We start from the raw sequence: 24,922 nt of genomic DNA, 5'->3' as shown, positions 1-24,922 counted from the left end.
TAGGAGATAGATAGATAGATAGATAGATAGATAGATAGATAGATAGATAGATAGGAAATAGATAGATAGATAGATAGATAGATAGATAGGAGATAGATAGATAGATAGATAGATAGGAAATAGATAGATAGATAGATAGATGGATAATATGCTGAAAGAGGAAAATGTGTCTAGAATAGAGCTGGCAGAGAAGGTACAGTAGTATACATAACACATTAATAGTATATATTTTTGTAGTAGATGTAGATAGATATGAGAAGATAGATGATAGATAGATAGATAGATAGATAGATAGATAGATAGATATAATGACAAATAGATTATATGCTGAAAGAGGGAAATATGTGTATGTAGAATATATCTGGCAGAGAAGGTATAGTAGTATACATAACATATTTATAGTATATATTTTATAGTAGATAGACTTGAAGAGAACAGTAGGTATGACATCCCGGTAGTATAATCTATAACCCCGAGTTGCTTCAGCCCCATTATTAGGCAATAATAATAATAATAATAATAATAATAATAATAATAATAATAATAATAATAATAGCCTGTATGTGAGTGCAGTGATCCCCCTGTATCCCAGCCATTAGAAGTATAGCCACAGATAGGGTGTAATAATAATAATAATAATAATATTAGCCTGTATGTGAGTGCAGTGATCTCCCTGTATCCCAGCCATTAGAAGTATAGCCACATATAGGGTGTAATAATAATAATATTAGCCTGTATGTGAGTGCAGTGATCCCCCTGTATCTCAGCCATTAGATGTATAGCCACAGATATGGTGTAATAATAATAATAATATTAGCCTGTATGTGAGTGCAGTGATCCCCCTGTATCCCAGCCATTAGATGTATAGCCACAGATATGGTGTAATAATAATAATAATAATAATAATATTAGCCTGTATATGAGTGCAGTGACCCCCCTGTATCCCAGCCATTAGATGTATAGCCACAGATAGGGTGTAATAATAATAATAATAATACTATTAGCCTGTATGTGAGTGGCAGCCTGACAGCCAGAGCCGAGTATGTGGTCAGCTAGGATAACAGCAGCCTCCATAGTCACCTCTCTATTTGTTTATGCTGAGTGCCCCCACTACATGCACGGTTCATTGCTGTATTATGGGCGACCCTGCACTCCTCATATAACACAGCTGCTTTAACCTCTGGTGTGCTGGATGGACTAGTGGTCAGTAATCCATCCCAAACCACGTGTGGCAGCAGCAGCAGGAGAGGATGGGGATTCTTTGTCTGGTATAACACATGACAGGGAGCCAGGGCTCTTACCTTTCCTTGGCTTCAGCTGCTCTGTCCCTTTGCCTCCTGTTCTTGAACCAGTTGCTGACCTGGGTGGTGGTGAGTCCAGTGGCCTCTGCCAGCTCCCTCTTCTCTCTGGGAGAAGGGTAGGGGTTGTGGGCATACCATTCCCTCAGCACCCCTCTAGATTTCTCTTTAAAGCAATAACTTGTCTCTTCTCCATCCCATATGGTTCTGGGTAAAGGGAATTTCCTCCTCACCCGGTACTTGCCCACTGCCCCCAGAGGTCTCCCCCTGAGCTTCTCAGCTTCCACATAGTGCGCCTTGAGCCACAGCTGCTGCAGCTTGGGGTGGTTGTGTGGGGAGAACTGGTGACTCTCCAGGATCTTGTAGAGTTCTCGGAAGTTTCCTCTATGGAAGGCCACCACAGCCTTAGCTTTCAGGACACTCTCATTCTTGTGGAGGTGATCACAAGCTGGGAGAGACCACAGGAACCTGCCCAGTCTCTCCAGGTTCCCCCCTTGTTGCAGCACTTCGCACACACAGGCTACTTGCTCCTGGGTAAAGCCGAAGGAAGGCAGCATAGACATGGCTGAGTGTGCTGGAGACACAGCCAGGAGAGTCAGCGATCCACATACACTGGACAAGGCAGGCAAGTCACACAGGATAGATCCAGGAGGGGGAGAAAACCACCAAAGTGCACAGCACAGGGGATGCTGCTTGTAGCTGCTAGAAGTTTGTCACTCTTCTGGTAGAAGCCTCCTTAAAGCTCCACAGTGCTGTGCACACTGATTGGCTCCACATATGGGGGCAGGCTGCAGAGCAGGGAGCACAGACTGGAGGGTGGGGAGGGCAGGGGTGATGCTGCTGCCCTTGGGTGGGAAGAGGGAAGGGAGGAGGGGGGGGGGGGGGTAGACACGCCAGGGCCTTGCAACATGAGACCCTTCTCAAGTATCACCTAAGGGGACCCAAGACTCATCTCTGCACAAATCAATTATAACAGCAGAGCTCTGTGGGAAAGAAAAATCAAAAAATGTCATTGTCCAGTTCAGGTGAGTTGGTATTTAATTACCTTAATGCTTGCTATGAATAAAACATGTGCTGATGAATAGGGATGAATTATTAAAGAGCACAGAGTCAGCATGGGGAGCATAGGGACCAAATGCAGATAGATAGATGCAGAATATATATATATATATATATATATATATATATATATATTCTGCATCTATATTATGTAGAGCATAACTATAAAAAATACAGTTAAATGGTGCACTATCAATCTTAATATATATATATATATATATATATATATATATATATATAGACACACACACATATATATGTACAGTATATATATTGATATTGCACCATTTCACTGTATTATTTATAGCTGTGCTACCCAGCTGTTGCAAAACTACAACTCCCATCATGCCCTGACAGGCACAAGTTGAGGGAACACTGATTTATAATATTTTTTTTTTTTTTAAAGATAATGGTGAAGCATGTCCTCTTCTCTCTTTGGTCTATGAGACCAGAGCTCTTGGCACAAAGAGTTCCCAGTCTCATTATGCTAATCCCCATTCACACACCTCGCTTGAAAGCAATTATTTACCGAAAAAAGTCCTCTAAAAACAATTAGGCTTTTGTAAACAGAGGTAATAATGTATTGTTGGTAGCAGGGGAGATAATAAGAGGAGAACAATGCTCTCAGATAAGAGAACACAGAGAAGTGGATATTTAGCTGTCATTGGCTGCAATTACTAAATGGCCTTTTAACTACTTTTCCCATAGACGTTATTAACAGGTGGAGAGATCAATAGTTATTTATTATATGATGGAGTCAATATTTACAGATACAGAAAAAGATACAAATACCTGTAGAAGGTTAGAATGTATAGAACACATAGAATACAGAATACATAGAATATATAGAACATATGGAATACAGAATACATAGAATGCTGCCTCTCATCAGGCTAGAAATTATATACCTGTTTATATAGGTACTCGAGGGATCAGGGCTTAGGTTCAACTAAATCTTCCAGCTATCAGAATATATCCATTCCCCCTCTAAGGTAACAGTATATTTTCTAGGATTACAGGGAAGAATCCCTATTTTGGGAGGCTGCAGGGGTCGGGGGCTCAGAGGTCTCCTCTGCACTTGTCTCAGACTGTGGGGTAGGAGCTGAATCGGGAGCAGCTTAGCACTCGTTCCGGTCCCACAGCTGCCTTGTCAATAACATCTCCTGCTCCAAGGGGACGACACATTCCTGCCCCTGCCAGGAGGGCACAGCCTGGACCAGCACACCAACTACATGGTTAAAATAAATAATAATAATAAATATATATATATATATATATATATATATATATATATATATATATATATATATATATATATATATATTTCCATTTACTTGTTATCAATAATTGTATGCTGTGTTTAAGTATACAGTATAAATTTATATAGGAATCACTGCAGTTTAATCACCATAGGCTGTGCATTGACTTTTACATGCCAGAAAACATGTTTGATAGACTGAGGAACTGCAAGTCTCAGAAGATGGTGTCAGAGTTGTTTGTGTTTACTCAAACTTTATTATAATTTTGCCACAAACCATAACTTACAGGGAATATGAGCCATTTATAGACTTCTAGTAGTAGTTCTACTACTGCTGTTTGTGCAGCACTGACCTGGGGATGCTGCATCCGAGAAAGGATTATATATAGATGCAAACAGGAGGAAATAATCCGGAAAATTAAATGATGGAAGTAGTTACTAATGGAGAATTGATAGATAGATCTCAATTAAAGTGCAATGGCATGTCTATAATATATGACTATACATAAATGGATTATTGAAGAAATATGTATGTATTCAACACTATATATATATATATTTTTATACTGTAACACTGGGGTGTCAAGTAGTGACGAGAAAACATCCCGATGCTCAGAAATAAAACATTGGGGGGAAAAACAGCAAAAAACGATCATGATCGGTTCGTGTTTGCCGAACATTTACGAACGAACATACAGTAGAAGCATACGATTTGGTCTACGCACATACGTACAGAGTATCAGATGCAAAGTGCAAAGTACGCAGTTGCGTACATTGCGAGATAAACGTTCACAAGTTCGAGCATGTTCGAAAATGATCATTGTAACAATTCCGATCATCGAATAAATTGTTCATGATCGGCGAACAAGAACAATTACAAAGATCCAAACATGTTCGCTTATCACTAGTGTCAAACAAAGTTAGACCCATTAGTCTAATAGATTTTTGGTAATTATGGATATCAACCTACCATGAATTGCTTCATAAATGTTAGATGTGCTAAATAACTATTTCCCATGCGCATAGCCCTGTGCGACCCATATGCATGAGATTATTAATAGCCACAAATGCTCTCCATAAGGTAGTATGATATGGGGTACCTGCAGACTAGGCTATAAATACACAGGACACTAGAGCGCTCTAATTAGATGCTGAGCTCCTGGAGCAGATTATTTATCTCTTGGCCATTCCCGTACATTGGGTTGGGTAACACAAAACCAGTCCATTAGTAAATGAGCTTTGTGTTTGAAAGGTTTTTTTCCTCCTTCCCAACCACTTGCTGTTCTGAAAACTAGATCACATTTCCTTATCTGTAGTGGGAATCTGCAGTGTGACACCCGATCCGCTCTCCAGCAGAGGTGCAGTGCCCACCAACCAGGCCTGTGACATAGGCAGCCCTATACCAAAACAATAAGCACTTGTATTTTCTTTCTAAATAACCTCCCCAATCCCTTAACATATATCTGTAGGCTGCCAGTGTCCTGGAATCAAAATAATGAAGCAAATCTATAAACTAGGGCAGACATTTTAATGAACTGGAGGTAATGACTAGGTAGGCACCTGTATAAACAAAGCTGAGGAGGTGATTGAGGGAAAGCTGTGGCCAGAAGTCTTCTCAATTTGTCCTGGATGACTTGGGAGATGCTGGTGCCATTGTTCTGGATGCGCTTCATAGCCTGAAGCCAACGGGGATGCTGCTCAAGAGATTAGTGCAAAAGTATATTGCTAGTCAGGAGAGTGTAAACTTTATGTCACCTTCTTTAGCCCCTGGCCTTATCTATTTAATTACAAAATTCTTAATTCTAGCTGAACAATCAGGTTTGCACAGAATTTGTCATATACATAGGTTCTTCATTGTGAAAAGATGGTTTTTAGAGACTACAGTTTTCCAGTATACGTCCAATCCTGGGATGTGTACTGTCAGGTTGGGGAAAAGCCAAGTGGGGCTATATGAAATACAACCTGTCTCTCCAATGGGTGTTCTCTTCTGGGTAGAGGTGCTTAAAGGGGTTATCCAGTGCTACAAAAACATGGCCACTTTCTTCCAGAAACAACACCATTCTTGTCTCCTGTTCAGGTATGGTTGGCAATTAAGCTCAATTTACTTCAATGGAAAGGAGTTATGGTGCGTTTACACAGAGAGATTTATCTGACAGATTTTTTAAGCCAAAGCCAGGAACAGACTATGAACAGGGTGCAGGTCATAAAGGAAAGACTGAGATTCCCTGTCTTTTCAAGTCCATTTCTGACTTTGGCTTCCAAAATTGGTCAGATAAATCTGCCTGTGTAAACGCACCATTAGGCTATGTTCACACTACATATATATCCGGCCGCATATTTTCGCGGCCGGACATATAAGTGTTAAACTCCGGCCGGGAATTTACGCAAGTTGCGGCCGGCTACGTACGGACAGCAAACTTACGCCCGTAGTCTACTTACGCTTCCCGAGCACCCTACGTAGCGATCTGACAGCGGTCTTTTACTTGGAAATCTTCGCCTAGCCCCGGACACCCCACAGAACCTTTTGGATCGGCACAAAAACTTGCAAAATGAAGAAATCACCACTACGTACGGGACCGCATGTTACGCTATGGGCGTACCTTACGGCATTTTCGTCCTCAAACAATGGTCTGGTTCATTTTTTACGGCGCCGCGTACGATCGGGCGTAAGTTCGTACGTAGTGTGAACTGTGCAGCCGTAGATCGTATACTTTTTATTGTACGCAAACTACGTAAGTCTCCGGCCGCTTATTCACGGAACGCGCTACGGCCGTAAACTTACGTAGTGTGAACATAGCCTAATGCTGCGTTTACACAGAATGATTATCGTTCGAATTTGCACGATAACGATCGAATTTGAACGATAATCGTACGTGTAAACGCAGCGAACGATCAAACGACGAGCGAGAAATCGTTCATTTTGATCTTTAAACATGTTCTTAAATCATCATTCGCAAAAAAATCGCAGATCGTTCCGTGTAAGCAGTCGTTCACCGATTTTACGTATGTGCGAGATAGGCTTAACCCCTTAAGGACGGGGCCCATTTTCGTTTTTGCGTTTTCGTTTTTTCCTCCTTGTGTTTAAAAGGTCATAGCACTTGCATTTTTCCACCTAGAAACCCACATGAGCCCTTATTTTTTGCGTCACTAATTGTACTTTGCAACTGCAGACTGAATTTTTGCATTAAGTATACTACGAAACCAGAAAAAAATTCAAAGTGTGGTGAAATTGAAAAAAATATGCATTTCTTTTATTTGGGGGAACTGTGTTTTTACGCCATTCGGTAAAACTGACTTGTTATGCATGTCCCTCAAGTCGTTACGATTAAAACGATATATAACATGTATAACTTATATTGTATCGGATGGCCTATAAAAAATTCAAACCATTGTTAACAAATATACGTTCCTTAAAATCGCTCCATTCCCATGCTTATAACGCTTTTATCCTTCGGTCTATGTAGCTGTGTCAGGTGTCATTTTTTGCGCCATGATGTGTTCTTTCTATCGGTACCTTGATTGCGCATATACGACTTTTTGATCGCTTTTTATTCAATTTTTTCTGGATTTGATGCGACCAAAAATGCGCAATTTTGCACTTTGGGATTTTTTTGCGCTGACGCCATTTACCGTGCGAGATCAGGAATGTGATTAATTAATAGTTCGGGCGATTACGCACGCGGCGATACCAAACATGTTTATTTATTTATTTATTTGTTTACTTTTATTTAAAACCTGGGAAAAGGGGGGTGATTCAGACTTTTATTGGGGGAGGGGGCTTTTTACTATAAACAACACTTTTTTTTACACATATACTAGAAGCCCCCCTGGGGGACGTCTAGTATAAGTGCTTTGATCTCTCATTGAGATCTCTGCAGCATAGATATGCTGCAGAGATCAATGAGATAGGCACTTGTTTACTTTCGGCTGCTGCAGCCGGAAGTAAACGAGTGCCGAGCCGGGGACGGCGCCATCTTGGACGAGTCCCCGGCCAGCATCAGTAACGGAGATCGCTCCTCCGGAACAACGTCCCGGAGGAGCGATCTCCCCCACTAGACACCAGGGAAAGGTTGCCTCCGGTAATCGGAGGCAGCTGTCAACTTTGACAGCTGCCTCCGATTAGCTAATTAGCGGGCACGGCGATCAGACCGTGCCCGCTAATAGCGGTGGCTACACGCGGCACCCGGGACCGCAGCGCTAAAGTGCTAATGAGGACATATGACGTACCGGTACGTCATATGTCCTTAAGAGGTTAAGCGATCGCAAAATGATCGCAAAACGTTTTTTTCGTACGATATATCGTTCCGTCTAAACGCTGGTCGTTATAAAAAAAATTGTTACTTCAAAATCGTTAATCATGCGATCGGGCGAATTATCGTTCCATGTAAACGCAGCATTACAAAGCCCCACCCAAACTGGAGACATGAGTGGTGTAATCTCTGAAAGAAAGTGGCCATGTTTTTGTAGCGCTAGAAACCCCTTTAAGTCATAAAATAGTAGCATCTGCATAAAAAAGAACACTTTGATGGTGTTCAGGGTACCTTCTTACACGTCAACCCCTCTAACCCTTCCAGACAAATCCAACTGTTGGTTTACATCAGCAGATTCCATACTGTATATCACTGTATAGCCTTGCTGCATCATTTCTTTATAACATAGCCCGTCTTTTTATATTTCCTGTCTGCACTATGGTAACTGTGGAAAGTTGGATTGTGCCAAACTGTAAACCATGTACCTATACATCTGTATTTAAAAATTTAATTAATTTTTTATCAATGTTTTAAATATTAATTTCAATGTGGAATGGCATCAGGACAAAGTGGCAACATATTTATATGGCATGTTCTGTAATATACATAATAAAAAACAATATGGACAAGAACAAATATAAATGTAGAATACCAATAATGGTGCAGTACAGCAAAAACATATGTATTCAAGGAGACACTTTTGCCCACAGGGGCTTATGATCTTGCAGTACAAGTATAACTTACCAGATAGTAATTAAGGGGTCAATACTCATGAATACATAAATGTAACTAGTAACTAACTAATAGCATCTGGACTGACAAATGGGGGATTTATGAAGAGAGCAGACAATCCCTATAGGATAATAGGTTGCCTGGGATTACAAAAAAACAACAACAGTGCCACTCCTGAACATAGGCCATGTCTAGTAATGCAGTTCTGTCACCCATAGCCATCACTAGCCATCTTTATGTTTACTGACACTTCAGTATAGACCCAATGACCATACAAATACATTTAAGGTGAGTGTAATATGGTCGCATTTCTGCATCACTGTTAGTATTTGGCTCAATATTTTACATCAGTATTTTGTACGCCCAAAACAGAAGTGGACCCTACAGATAAAAAAAAAAACATACTGGAAAGAGTTGCACCTTTTCCGTGTTTTGGCTACAAATACTGATGCAAAATACTGAGCCAAATACTGCCATGTGAAACCAGTCCCAGCCCAAGCGCAGGTCTAACTGAAAGCATCATAGATCACCTAAAGCGCAAAAATGTGTTCGGATTACATTGATCTGAAACCGGCTGAATTCAGCTACAACTTGTGTGCAATGCTCAGGTATTTGTTGGGTCTGTGTAAACAATGACATATAAATAAATAGCATTAATGACTGTAAGCTCTTGCAGACAGGGTCCTCTCCCTATGTACCAGTCTGTCATTTACTTTATTCAGATTATTGTTTCTTGATTTTATGCATGTTACCTCTTAATGTATCCATTCTGGAATCAAGGGTGGTAAAAATATAAAATAATAATAATAATAATAATAATATATACTGCTACTTCTACTACTACTACTACACGATTGGTCCTATGTGAATAATAATAATAATAATAATAATAATAATAATAATAATAATAATAATAATAATAATAATAATATACTACTTCTACTACTACTACACGATAGGTCCTATGTGAATAATAATAATAATAATAATAATAATAATAATAATAATAATAATAATAATAATAATATATACTACTACTTCTACTACATGATGGATCCTATGTGAAGAATATATTTTTTTTTAACACAATCAATTTAGACATCATTGAACTATATTTGGCTCATATACACTATCAGTTATCAACATTCTATGTTTAACTATTTCCATCCCTCACAACACTATCATGCACATCTGAACCTGATGCAAAAAAAACATCTTTCCTAAACCAACCCATGATCTGCTGCATCTGAGAATAAAAAAAAAAAGAATAGATTTAACAGACATATTGTCCGTCGTATTGGGATCTTTTCCCAAATATCTGCAGGCACAATGCATTCAAGAGACACGCTCCATGGTCATTTTAACTGTTTAATTACTGGTCACAGAAAAAACCCCTCCAGCAGTAGAGGAAGGAAGAATTTGCCCTTGCAGGGTGAAGTCTGCAAGCTAATTTTCCTCAGAGAGAAGGGCTGCTGATGGTAATAGTATGTGACACTAAATAAACAGTTAAGTTGGCTTGGAAAGATGGAGTTAATTATGCAGTGAACTTCACTGAATGCCCCACTATGAGGTGTATATGTTGTGACTCACAGCATAGGGGCAATCTGCATGGCTTCTAAAAGAGGAGGGGGGTGCTGCTTTTTTCCTGTCTGTAGTGAGGGATAGGGAGTGGTGACCCCACAATCTCTGGGGTAGCACATTATATCTGCAGTTCAACCACATTATAATAAAACACGTTTTTTTTGTTGACTCTCTAGGAGAAAAATTCAGCTCTGGCTTGCCCTCCAGTAGACCCCTCAAATCATTTTCTGTGGTCACACCCTGTCTCAGAGCAGCGAGCCTAAGAAAGAAACTAGAATTCTGCACTTTTTTGCAGTGTTTGTAAAATACTAAATTACAGGCCTAAAAGCCACAGCTATTCTGTCCGAGACCCAAGTGTAGCAGGACTCTATTATCAGTGCCACTTCAAACTAATAGCGATTGTTTACGTTACTATGTTTATTTCAGAAGTGTTTGTTACATGTTCTTTGCTATTGTTATTACTTATTACATGTAACTAATCATACAGTGAGTCTGCTGGGAACCTCTAGTCATTCATTTACATCCCTCTTATTGAAGGATTTTGTTTTTGGTTCCCCTATCCCCCTGATATGTGATTTGCTGAGATAAATATGCACACAAATATAAATTCTCCTGGTAACATAAAACTATCAGCCCTTGTGAGATCTTGCCATTAGAGGTCCCATGCTGCCCCTCTCCCTGGGTCATTACGGTACTGCTGGTCTCTAATCAATCCTAATGCAATGGCAATTGGAGTCTTGATGAAGGCAGATCAGGTTTCTTGTAATGGGCCTACCATATTTTCCTAGAGCGCCTTATTTAACCTGAGATGCCAGGGGGACGAGTCCTTTTCAGCTTCTGATTACTTCAAGATGTCGCTCTCATTTGGAATAAAGCACTGACAAAATAATGCCAAAAAGACAAGATGAAATAATAGAAGGTTAGAAGAGAATCTAAATTAAAAGATTTTGGGTGTTTACAAAATTATCAAATAAAATAAATATTGTTTAATATTTATTATTTTGCATGAATAAATGCTCCTAAATAATTTCTATAGAATTTGAGTTCAAAATAAAAATTTTAGCAAATAATAAAAGATGGGAAAAATGTATGATTTTTTTTTATATAGACTTTATTATGAATCTATATATATATATAGAGAGAGAGAGAGAGAGAGAGAGAGAATATAACATTTTATTTGCATGCATTCCTTTTAATTTGTAAATTTATGCTTTATGCACTTTAGGTCTTTTTTTTTTCTAAGTCAAGTAAATGTTCTGCTGGGTTCCTTTTGGTTTCTCAGGATAAAGTGATTTGTAACATGATACACAAGTAATTTAAACGTCCAAGCCACAGTACTCCTTAAATAAGATAATGCATGCGAATTATGTTAGAAAGTGCTGTAGACAAATTGGATCTCCCAGGGCCTGCAGACTGGACAGTGCATTGCTGGAGAAAGGAGTTGCTGCTGTTCAGTTCCTATAGAACTAAGGCTAGTTAGTTTTATGTATTTATAGAAAAAAAAGGTGGTGATAACTTTTGCAATAATTTGACCATGCATCTACTACAATGAATAATAGGGAACAAGACTGTCTTCACTAAAATAATATCATATAAATTAAAGTAAAAGTGTTTGCAGACTGTCTGGCTTAGTAAGATTCAGTACAACATTTAGGCTGCGTTCACACTACGTATATTTCAGTCAGTATATTTCAGTCAGTATTGCAACCAAAACCAGGAGTGGATTAAAAACACAGAAAGGATCTGTTCACACAATGGTGAAATTGAGTGTATGGCCGCCATATAACAGTAAATAAAGCCATTATTTCAATATAACAGCCGTTGTTCTAAAATAACAGCAAATATTTGCCATTAAATGGCGGCCATCCACTCAATTTCAACATTGTGTGAACAGATCCTTTTTGTGTTTTAAATCCACTCCTGGTTTTGGTTGCAATACTGACTGAAATATACTGACTGAAATATACGTAGTGTGAACGCAGCCCACGACTGTATGGCCATATTACAGATTCAGGTTGTACAGATCTGTAATATCCTTACTGTGGAGTACTATGTGCCCTTAAAACCTTATTCAACTAGTTCTGTATTATGGGGTCAATCTCCTTGAGAGGCAAAATATCATGAAAAGAATATAGTGCCTCCAGAGGCACCTTCAGTTCCTACAACCCATAGGGCACTCTGGTGCCATCGTTATAAGTCTATGTACGCAGCAATTTTTTTTTTTAGACCATTGCAGTTAATGTTTGGCATAGATGCTGTTACATGGGTTGACTTATTTCCTGCTTTATGCTGGAGAACAGGATAGTATAAGGTTATCACTAAGAGATTTATACATGATGAATTAGGCTTTTTATGTGTAGAAATGTAATAGTGAATTTCCACCCTTACTGATCTATGTGTCAAGAGATATTGTCTGATTAATTACATAATATATATTATATATCATTAATATATCATTACTGGAGGACACAGTTTGTATGACTGAGAGCTTTAAATACTCTACTTCCCTCATGTAAGCAATGGTAAAGTTCTATATGTTTGCAGTCACCAGTAGGGGGAGCTTAGGTGCTTATTGCATACAGATTTATATATTGCAGGCAATAGGAATAGGAATATGTTAAGTTCCTGCTAGTAGCATTCAGGCAGCAATAATTTATTATTTTACTTAATGCCTTTGTAGGAAGAAGTAGCATATTTTAAGACTCAGTGATACTTATGAACTCACATTTGACACACCAGTTTGCAGGTTCTGTAATGAAGATGTATACTGGAATACAAGCATACTAGACTATAGGTAATGATGCAGTTACTGGTGCTGGTGCATTTAGTATCAGCTTACCATTAAGCTTAGTTCACATGGAGTGGCTTTTGCTTGTGTGCCCATCACTGCAATGGCCAAATGTGGAGGACCGGACTTCACAAGTTACATTTTTGTTGTGGTTTTGCATTGGTTTTCCACATTAAATTCAATAGTCTTGCAGTATCGAAAACCACATATAAAAACAGCGATTGTGGTTTTTACATATAGTACTGCACCAGACATTTCCATAGACACAGATTTTTATCTTATGGATTTTCAAAGAATGTATAGTATGTACACCATGGGGTGTCTGGTGCATGAAAACTAAATGTCCTCACATTTCCATTCCTCTTCATAGCTTAGAATGGACTCCACACTTTTTCACTTTTATTATGATGTTTCCATTTGTTTGCAGCAAGAATCTCATAGCTCTTCCAGGACGTCTCAGGTTCATGTAGCTGCGCTCAGCACATTTAACTGAGCCAAACTAGACTCAGAACTGCTGTAGACAGTATTGGAAAGTCTCACTAATCATCAATTCAGCTTTTTTTGTAATTACCTTTTACTGTTGACAGAGGGCGCTCTTCTACAGACAAAGAAGGTCAACACATAATACTGTTCCTTTGTTTATTCATGTCTGGCCATATGTCCTACTACCTAGAGCTTCTACTGTTTGACATTTAGAAAAGTGACAATTATTAGACCCTTTGTTTACCGGACTGCTGTATAGAAAACGCCATATTGGTGACTGTAGCTCGACAGCCCATAGCAGCACTAGTAGCCCCAACATTATTTAGGAGCTACACATTTCCAAAACCTCTCTTAAAACCTCTCCAAAACCTCTCTTAATTTCATAAGAAATTATTATTAGTGATTATATATTAATATAAAACACAGTAAAACCTCCCTGAAAGGCCACCTCTTTAAAGAGTACCATTCAATGCTGAGACCCACTGCGATCAGGAGATATAGCCGGAGAGAGAGCGTGGTGGCTGTGCGATCCACTCCCCCACTCCTGACTGGCTAATTCTGACAACGTCTATGAGGCCTGGGAGTGAATGGCATGGCAGCCACACTCTCTCCCAAGCTAAATCTTCTGATCTTAGAGGGTCTCACCAACGATCAGTAACATTTGACATGCCTGATGACAGTCAAAGGTTATGTAATGACAGTACAAACATGGAGAGAAAAAGGAGCTGCTGCACCTCACACCTATGTCTGACACTAATGCCTCTCGGCTACATTTAAAAACCAACGCCAGGATGTTGGTATATACAGTAATTTGATCAAACCATATTGCCTCATGTACCACATGCAGGTCCCCTGGCCCACATGAGTCCCTACACACTTGTGTTGCTTGGTGGCCGCTTTCTCTGCCAATGGCGCCTGTGGGGTTTGGAGTTTGGTCCTGTGACAGTGGGGTTGCAGGGCCATTCTGTGGCCTCCCTTCTTTGCTTGTGCCCACTTTGTGGGGTTGGCGGTCGCTGACGTGGTACATGAGGCAATATGGTTTGATTAAATTATATACCAACATCCTGGCGTTGATTTTTAAATGTAGCCGAGAGGCATTAGTGTCAGCCATAGGTGTAGCAGCTCTTTTTTCACTCCATGTCCGTATTTTACTTTTCTCCCTTTTCTGAGTGGCTAGCACTCCTCCTTGTAAGACCCATGTGACCACAATTAGCAGGAAGCACCTGTGCACTTATGGTAAGTACCTCCTATTTCTCTCATTCTACCTCCAGTGCAGTGGTGAGTAGTAACACCTTGTTCACACTTGTGTTGCTTGGTGGCTGCTTTCTCCGCCGACGGTGCCTGCGGGGTTTGGGGGGGTCCTTGGGGTTTAGTACTGTGACAGTGGGGTTGCAGGGCCATTCCATGGCCTGTCTTCCCTGCTTGTGCCCGCTGTGCGGGGTTGGCGGTCGCTGACCGACACAGTGTTGATTTAGTGTAGGGACTCATGTGGGCCAGGGGACCTGCACGTGGCACATAAGGCAATATGGTTTGATCAAATTTTATACCAACATCCTGGCATTGGTTTTTAAATGTATCCGAGAGGCATTAGTGTCAGCCATAGGTGTGAGGTGCAGCGGCTACTTTTTCTCTCCATGTCCATATGTAGTGACTAGAGATGAACGAACCTCGAGCATGTTTGAGTCGATCCGAACCCGAACTTTCGGCATTTGATTAGTGGTGGCTGCTGAACTTGGATAAAGCCCTAAGGCTATGTGGAAAACATGGATATAGTCATTGGCTGTATCCATGTTTTCCAGACAACCTTACAGCTTTATCCAAGTTCAGCAGCTAATCAAATGCCGAACGTTCGGGTTCGGATCGACTCGAACCCGAACCCGGTTCGCTCATCTCTAGTAATGACAGTGACACTTTAAGAAGACCACCCTCTTATCCAGACACGATTTAGCGTGATGGATTTTCAGTCCACCATCCATTATGCATGGCCATTTTCTTTGAGAAGACAATCCGCTCAAGGAGGTTTCACTGTAATGTTATTTATTTGACATAATTACATTTCATAGTCTTTATTCATTTCACTAGGATGCAGAAACAATAATAGGTAAGTTTATAAGCACCTCTGTATATACATTTTGTGAAATTCCACAGATTTCCACTTTCATGTAGAATCAAAAATATTTTTTTTGTAATATTCTGTATGAATATGAACAATCTAGGCCATGATCCATTAGATGCCGTATCAATGAACACTATACATTTGCACACAGACTGCATATGGCACCATAGTTTAGGTTCTCCAAGTGCTTCTCTATAGGCTTCTTGCACACATATCACATACATGAGGCCTAAAATGAACATAGTAATAAAACAAAGCTGGCCATGCACCTCAAACAGAACAATTCTTCATGACTTTCGTTCCTCCATACACATGCTTGCTTGGCTAGGAAGAGCATGCATTTGCCCTCAGTAAGCCAAGGGAAATAGGCCCCTCTCATTAAAAAAAAAATCACAATGCTTGTAAATTGTGGTATAAAAGATGCCTGCATGTGGTGGTTTTTCACACATAAAATAAAAAAAAAGTGTTGAATTACTTGATAAATAAATACATATTAATAGTTTTTAATATGCATTTTAGAGCACGATGTGTCTTTTTTGAGTTTACAACACAAATCCGGTGGCAACAAGTAATTGTTGGGAACCATATGAACATTTTAAATGTCATCGCCAGAAGCTATAATAGAACAGGACTATAATTTTGTGTGGTTTAACAAGCATATAAAGATGAGTTGACATTTCTTGGTCTCTTGCATCTTTTCCTCTCCTTTTAATGCACCCTCAGGCTCTTTGGTTTCATAACTTTTGATGGGGACCCCCTCAGCCAGAGGGCCCCATAGCAGCTGCTATCTCTGCCCCCCTGGTATTTATACCCCAGTACCTAGCCTAAGTAAACAACCCAGTTAAATATGGAAAGCACACTGTGACCTTGTCAGCAGGGCAATCCTTATTAGTCCACAGGTGATAAGGGTATCTCTATGCCTTCAGGGTATCTCTAAGCTGATTTATATAGGTTCAATGAACTATAAAATACTTACATTACTAGTTTAAGTGATCTCAGTATATTTCGCTCTGATGCGGATTTTTATTCATATTGTGTCTTCAAAAACATCCAGTGATTTGTAACATAGGGCATGACATTTTTCCACAAGGTAGCAGAAAGGCGGATAGGTGCACCCCTGCCTGTCAGTTCTAAGACACCCTACTGCTCCACTACTGACAAGACCAGCACCTGATTACAATAAACACGGCAGGAGGAATTCAGTGGTAAAATCATCTATGTACCTCAAAGGAAAACCTTCATTTAAATGTTTTTAACACATTATGTTATTATAGCCTTAAAGGGGATTAGAAAAACAGCATCGCTCCTGTCCTCAGTGTGTGTGTGGTATGGCAGTTCAGTTCCGTTGAAGTAATTAGAAACAGAGTTGCAATACCACCCAAAACCTGAGGAGATATGTGGTGCTGTTTTTTTTTTTTTTAAAGAAAGCAGCCATGTTTTTATCATACTCACCTTTTATATTGGACTACCATTAGGTTTACAAATATGTTAATGTGGGCTGAAAATGGCTCTATAGGTAAGCAAAAGGCAGTGCCAGAATGGGCCAATTAACCCCCTTCCCCCCAGATATGAGAATATCACTATTATAAATAGCATACTATATCTGCATGGCCAGTCTTCCCACTGAAGGAGCTTCATGTTTCACTTTTGTTGTCCACACAAGTGCAATATTATTGTAAAGTAGTAAAATTTAAATTTTAAGCTACACATTAAAATGTGTCCCTCGAGTAAGAGCTATCCCCATTGGATAGGGAAAACCTAGCTGATTAGTCAGGATCCGACCACTCCGATCCCCACAAACCATAATAATGTTGGTCGGTTGTCATCCAAGTGAATGTCTGTAGGACTTGTGAACATAACCAAGTTCATAGAGAGTTGATGGGGCAGTAGTTTTTCGTGCATGTGTACTGCTGCTCCATTCACTTGGGGGACAACTGACCCCCACCCTTGTGGTAGGTAAGGGTATCAGCGGTCCATTCCCTAACAACCAGCTAATTATCCCTTATCCTGTGGATAGGGCATAACTTTTCATTTTTGGATAACCCATTTAAATACAAAAGTACAATGGTATGAAAATGACAGCAACATTTTGGAGAGGGTTACGTTTTTCTATTACCAGGTCATTTGGGAGGAACGGGACGTTCTCAATGTGTGCGTCGCAAAGGCTACTGGGAAATGTAGCCTGATAGCAAGGCAGGGGAAGAGGAATAGCAAGAGATGTGGAGCAAGCTGAAAACGGTGTCAGAAGAGCGGGACTGCTGTAAACCCACATGAAGAGTGGCAGGGGGGAAACAGGTAAAAACCTTGCACTGTTTGGAAGTTATTTTTAACAAGGCTGCCCAGAATGCCCTTTAAGGCTATGTTCCCAAAGCGGGAAAATTACATCTCTGTTTCTTAATGGGCGTCCATTGTTAATGACAGCCACGTCTAATGAACATAAACATAATTTTCGGCCATCATTTCCAATAGACGGCCGTCTTTTGGTGCCATAATTTCGGCTGTCCACAAAGTTGACCCTCATTTTTCTGTTGTGGGAACATAGCCTAAAAAGATTACAAAAGCACATCCGCTTTCTTCCAGAAACAGCACCACTCTTGACCTCCGCAGCTTGCACTACGGATGCGTATCCGTAGTGCTCCGTGCTTCACGGAGCACTACATTACACTTGATTCACCCTAGCGATCCGTGCCGCAAAAACCAGTCTGCATTACAACATTTCCAGATTTTTTGTGGCACGGATCGCGGCCCCATATACACGTACAGACGTGTGAACAGGGCCATTGGATAACATTGGTTTCATGTTCTGTCCGAAATTGCGTCCCCGCAATTGCTCACAGAACAACGGTTGTGTGAATTGAGCCTAAGTGTGGTTCTTCAGATTATGGTCCTATAAGACTAAGCAATTTTTAATGATCAACGATAAACAATCGCAAACAAGAGCTACTTTCACCATATTACACAGAAGTTACTACGATCGTTACTACAATCATTTACTCCATTTGATCCCAACAAAAGAGCGAACAATGTGGAATTACAGTGAACCATAAGTGATGACTAACATTTCGTCCTGTGTAAAAGGGCCCTTAGTTACATTGAAGTAAAGCTGAATTGTAATACCACATACAACACGAGGACAGAGGTGGTGCTGTTTTTGCAAAAAGCAGCTGCGTTTTTTTAACCCTGGTTAACCCATATCCATACACATGTGATGGCTGTTAGCTAAGTGTTCATGTGCTTTGAATGGAAAAAGCAGGGGAAGAACAAAAGGATCGGGCAGCATCATCTGGAGAGTCAAGAGGCACAATATTGAAAAAAAAAAAAACAGTTAGTTCAAATGACTTAAAAAACAACAACATTTATATGGCCTTTAAAGGGGTACTCCAGAGATTTATTTTTCTATTAGATCAACTCGTGTCAGAAAGTTATAAAGATTTGTAATTTACTTCTCTTTAAAGTGAATCTTCCAGCAGGTACATCGCTTTAACATCTTTACATCAATATGTGGTATCCCATCACCACCTACACTAAAAAAGTACAGGCTTTTACGAAGGATGTGACTAATAGCAACACCCTTCGTAAAAGCCTGTACTTTTTCAGTGTAGGTGGTAATGTAGTAGTACCAGAGTTTCGCCACAAGATGTTGCTATTGCAAGTGTGTGTATTCAGTTATTGCACAGCTATAGTACTGAAGGGGTTATTGTTTATTTGTATGTCACATGGATCTGTAGGCCAATGAGAGTACTCCCTTATCATTTCTCTCTTTGCTTCCCGCTTATGCACTGCTCACACACTTACAGCACACCTTCCAGGGGCTGTAGATAGGAACTCACATGGGTAGAGGAAGTGTAGGGTCTTTTGTCGCTAGACTCTGTAGAGGACACAAGCCAGAACGCTCTCTACAGCAGTCCAGTTGGGCCCTGGCTCCCTGCCAGGTCCCCAGTCTCAGTGTGCAGTCTAGAAGCATATCTAGGCACATGTAACCTACAGTTTATTGTCAAGTAACTCCACTCAACACTATGCAGTGTTAAACCTTCACTATAAAGGACAAGTCAGAGATCATCTCAACCCACGCCATAGACAAGGAGAGACACAGTGCAGGACAGTATCCATATAAAAAGTTAAGGAACTGATCCGGATAGAGCAAAGTCGCTAGAAGCCTATGAACTCTATTACGCAGCACAGGTGTAAGAAGGAAACACTCAGCATTCCGCTCATCCCAGGCAACAAGGTCTGGGGCTTGTGTCACCCTCTAGGATGGGTCACTCAACACTGGCGGGCAATAGGTGGTGCAAAGACCAAAGAGTCAAAACACAGGCACAAGTTTTCTCTCTCTCTCCTCAAGTATTCTTCTATTTCTACCTTCGAAATCCCGGCAGAGCACAGTACTACTTGGGTTGGGACTCCCACGACATCCTCCTCTCTACTCTTCTGATTCTCTTTCATACCTCTCAGCACGCAACCCAGTCAGCACGACTGTATCACTCTCTATACTCTCACTGCAGATCTGGATCCTAACCTATCAAGTGTCTTTTCAGGTGTAAAGTATTATATCAATGCAAAGCTCTATGATCTGCTGCATACAAGTATTTCCAGAGTAAACCAGATTTTATTTATGATCAAGAAACTCTGTGATTCCTCATCAAGCACCAACACAGCACACACACACTCCTTGGGTCATCTCCCCTTTCTGTGGGTGGCAGTGCCAACAGGGTGGCGGGGTTGGCCTGCTGCTGATGGACAACTGTTCCTTTACCCCAACCCCTCCTCTCCCTGCCCTCACCCTCACCTCCTTTGAAGTACACTCTATCCGTATCTATTCCCCCTCTAACCTCCAAGTAGCCGTCATCTACCGACCACCAGGCTCCGCAACCATCTTCCTAGACCAATTCAACACTTGGCTTTTGCATTTCCTCTCAACAGATATTCCCACCATCATCAAGGGTGACTTCAACATCCCCATCGACACAACCAAATCAGCCGCCTCTAAACTCCTATCCCTAGCCTCCTCCTTCGGCCTCACACAGTGGTCCTCTATAGCCACTCACAAAAAGGGTCACACACTGGACCTGATCTTTTCCCGCCTCTGCTGCATATCTGACCTCACCAGCACACCTCTCCACATCTCTGACCACAACCTCCTAACATTCTCTTCTCTCCTCTCTTCATCTGCCCCCGCCCCCGGCACTGGAAGAAAAACCACTCCAAGGAAGACTTCCAGACATACAGACGAGCACTCCTTGAATTCAAATCTTCCATCACCTCTGCTAAACAGGATTACTTTTCTTCCCTCATATCTTCCTTATCTCACAACCCTAGGCAACTGTTTAACACCTTCAACTCTCTTCTCTGCCCCCCACTGCCACCCCCCACTTCTCTTATCTCTGCTGAGGACTTTGCCACTTTCTTCAAGCAGAAAATCGATGACATCAGGGTAAGCTTCACCTTACAGTCCCCTCAGCCCCCCCCTCATGCCTCTCCACATCGCACCTCACCACCTGTGCACTTGACCCAATCCTATCCCACCTTATCCCCCCCTTGCTCAGCCTTCTCCTGGATCTCCTCTTACCTTTCCAACCGCACTTTTAGTGTTTCTCACTCCCACACCACCTCCTCTCCTCGTCCCCTTACTGCTGGTGTTCCCCAAGGCTCTGTACTTGGGCCTCTTCTCTTCTCCATCTATACTTCTGGCCTGGGACAAATCATAGAATCCCACGGCTTCAGGTACCACCTCTACGCTGATGACACTCAGATCTACCTCTCTGGTCCGGATGTCACCTCTTTGCTATCCAGAATTCCAGAGTGTCTATCGGCCATATCTTCCTTCTTCTCCTCTCGCTTTCTAAAACTCAACATGGACAAAACAGAACTTATCATCTTTCCCCCATCTCGCTCCACCCTGCCATCTAATCTGTCAATCACTATCAATGGCTGCACTCTGTCCCCTGTCCCCCAAGTCCGCTGCCTTAGGGTCACCTTTGACTCTGCCCTGTCCTTTAAACCCCAAATTCAAGCCCTGACCACCGCCTGCCGCCTTCACCTCAAAAACATTTCCAGAATCTGATCTTTTCTTACCCCTGACTCTACCAAACTGCTAATACATACTCTCATTATTTCCTGCCTGGTAATAGCCTCCTCTCTGGCCTTCCATCTAACTCCCTTGATCCCCTCCAGTCTATCCTAAACCCTGCTGCCCGACTAATCAACCTTTCCCCTCGCTTTGCCTCTTCCTCTTGACTCTGCGTATTTACTTTAAACTGTTGACCATGACGTACAAGGCCGTCCACAACCTGTCCCCTCCGTACATCTCTGACCTGATATCCCGCTACCGTCCCTCACGCAACCTTCGATCCTCCAGTGACCTCCGTCCGCACTCCCCCCTTGTTCGTACCTCGCACAACCGCCTCCAAGACTTTGCCCGAGCCTCCCCCATACTTTGGAACTCGCTACCCCGACACATCCGTCTCTCACCCACCATCAAGTCCTTCAAAAGTAACCTGAAAACCCATCTCTTCAAACTAGGCTACAACCTAGAATAATTCTGCATCACACTTGACTGGCTGCACTTTACCTCCTGTTTCTCTCCCTGTACCTTATAGATTGTAAGCCCTCGCGGGCAGGGTCCTCTTCCCCATGTACCAGTCTGCCATTTGCCTTCATGTAATGTGTTTTGATCTTGTGTTGTTTCTGCTCGTTACCCCTATCTATTATAAAGCGCTCTGGAATTAACCCCTTAAGGACAGAGCCTGAAATGGCCTTAATGACAGAGACAAATTTTATGAATATGACCAGTGTCACTTTATTCATTAATAACTTCGGGATGCTTTTACCTATCTGGCTGATTCTGAGATTGTTTTCTCGTGACATATTGTACTTTACATTTCTGGTAAATTGGAGTCGATACTCATAACGAATCTTTATGAAAAAACCCCAAATAATGTGAAAAAATGTGAAAAACGGCATTTTTCCAACTTTGAAACTTTTTTGCGTATACAGAAAGTGGTTATACCACATAAATTATATATTAAATAGCATTAGCAACATGTCTACTTTATGTTGGCGGCATTTATTAAACGATCTTTAATTTTTTTTAGACAATAGGAAGCTTAAAACATTAGCAGCAAATTTCCAAATTTTCAGTAAAATTTCAAAATCAGATATTTTTAGGGACCTGTTCAGGTTTTTAAGTTAAAGTGTATTTGAGGGGCCTGTATGTTAGAAAGCCCCACAAAGCACCCCATTTCAGAAACTGCACCCCCCACACTCTGCAAAAGCATATCCAGAAAGTGTTTTAACCCTTTAGGGGAGTCACAGAAATAAAAGCTAAGTGTGTAAGAAATTTGAAAATTTTAATTTTCTGTGCAGAGATTTTATTGTAATCCAATATTTTTCATAATTATAAACCTATTACCAGAGAAATGCACCCCAATAATTATTGCCCCGTTTCTGCAGTTTATAGAAATACCCCATATGTGGCCCTATTGCGCTATTTGACGCAAACACAAGCCTCAGATACAAAGGAGCGCCTAGTGAATTTCAACGCCTCCGTTATATTTGGTCATTTCTGACTGTACCACTTCAGGTTGGCAGAGGCTCTGGGGTGCCAAAACCTAAAAAAAAAACCTAAAGGGACACCATTTAGAAAACTACACCCCTCAAGGAATGTAACAAGGGGTGTGGTGAGCATCTAGACCCCACAGGTGCTTCACAGATTTTCCGAACAATATGGCGTGAAAAAAGAAAAAGTTATTTTTTACACTAAAACGTTGTTCTAGCCTTCAATTTTTCATTTTCTTAAAGGGATAAGAGGAAAAAAAAGACACAAAATGTGTAGCGCCGTTTCTCCCGAGTACGGAAATACCCCACATGTGGTGATAAAGTGCCAAGGGGGCGCAGGACGAGCCTCCAAAGGGAAGGAGTGCCAATTGGCTTTTGGGAACTGAATTTCACTGGAAAGGATTTCAAGGGCCATGTCGCATTTACAGAGCCCTCGTGCTGCCAAGACACTGGAAACCCCCCACAAGTGACCCCATTCTGGAAACTACACCCCTCAAGGAATCTAACAAGGGGCACAGTGAGCATATGGACCCCACTGGTGACGGGCACAAATGTGGAACAATGTGACGTAAAAGTAAAAAATTTCATTTTTTCACTTTCATGGCACAAATGTGCCCGTCATCAAGGGGTCCATATACTCACTGCACCCCTTGTTAGATTCCTTGAGGGGTGCAGTTTCCAGAATGGGGTCACTTGTGGGGGGTTTCCAGTGTTTTGGCAGCACGAGGGCTCTGTAAATGTGACATGGCGTTCATCATCCATTCTAGCCAAATCCAACCTCCAAAATCCAAATGGCGCTCCTTCCCTTCGGATGCTTGCCCTGCGCCCACCTGGCGCTTTATGTCCACATGTGGGGTATTTACGGACTCGGGGGAAATTGCTCTACACATATTGTGTTTTTTTCTCTTTTAACCCCTTGTGAAAATGATAAATTCAAGGCTAAACCAACATTATAGTGTAAAAAATGTAATATTTCATTTTCACGCCACATTGTTCCACATTTGTGCCCGTCACCAGTGGGGTCCATATGCTCACTACACCCCTTGTTACATTCCTTGAGGGGTGTAGTTTCCATAATGGGGTCACTTGTGGTGGGTTTCAACTGTCTAGGCAACACAGAGGTCTTTTGAATGCAACATGGCCACTCGAAATCCATTCCATCCAAATCCAGCCTTCAAAAACGAAATGGCGCTCCTTCCCTTCGGAGGCTTACCCTGCACCCGCATGGCGCTTTATGTCCACATGTGGGGTATTTCCGTACTCAGGGGAAATTGCTCTACACATTTATTGTTTTTTTTATCTTTTAGCCCCTTGTGAAAATGAAAAAATCATGACAAGATTAATGATTTAGAGTAAAAATTTTACAAAAATTACACTAAATGTTGGTCTAGCCTTGATTTTTTTCCATTTCCACAAGGGGTTAAAAAAGAAAATGAACACAAAACGTGTAGGGTAGTTTCCCCTGAGTATGAAAATACCCCACATGTGGGCATAATGTGCCATATGGGCACAGGGCAAGCCACCAAAGGGACAGAGCGCCATTTAGAGGCTGGAATGGAGGATGGAGGCCATGTCGCAATTACAAAGCTCCTGTGCTGCCAGGTCAGTAGAAACCCCCATTCTGGAAACTACACCCCATAAGGAATCTAACAAGGGGTGCAGTGAGGATATGGACCCCACTGGCGGCAGTCACTTACGTAGAACATGTGCCGAGAAAATAAAAAATACAATTTTTTTCATTTTCACGTCCCAAATGTGGCCGTCACCAGGGGGCCATATCCCCGCTGCCCCCCTTGTTAGATT

At 41.3% G+C, this 24,922-nt stretch overlaps 2 protein-coding genes across 5 annotated transcripts in view; one reads left to right on the top strand and one right to left on the bottom strand.

Moving 5' to 3' along the window:
- The window catches only part of LOC138770652 (homeobox protein six1), a 3,547-nt gene extending 1,510 nt beyond the window's left edge, over positions 1–2,037 (bottom strand). The window contains exon 1 of the mRNA XM_069949776.1: positions 1,302–2,037. Coding sequence (XP_069805877.1) covers positions 1,302–1,861 — 560 coding nt within the window. The 5' untranslated portion in view covers positions 1,862–2,037. The remainder of the gene's footprint in view (positions 1–1,301) is intronic.
- The window catches only part of MNAT1 (MNAT1 component of CDK activating kinase), a 454,734-nt gene that overhangs the window by 249,701 nt on the left and 180,111 nt on the right, over positions 1–24,922 (top strand). The window lies entirely within an intron of this gene.

This window comes from Dendropsophus ebraccatus, chromosome 13, assembly GCF_027789765.1.
Source record: "Dendropsophus ebraccatus isolate aDenEbr1 chromosome 13, aDenEbr1.pat, whole genome shotgun sequence".
Lineage (NCBI taxonomy): Eukaryota > Metazoa > Chordata > Amphibia > Anura > Hylidae > Dendropsophus > Dendropsophus ebraccatus.
Note: the sequence above shows the minus strand (reverse complement) of the source record. Positions and strands in the feature narration are given on the sequence as shown.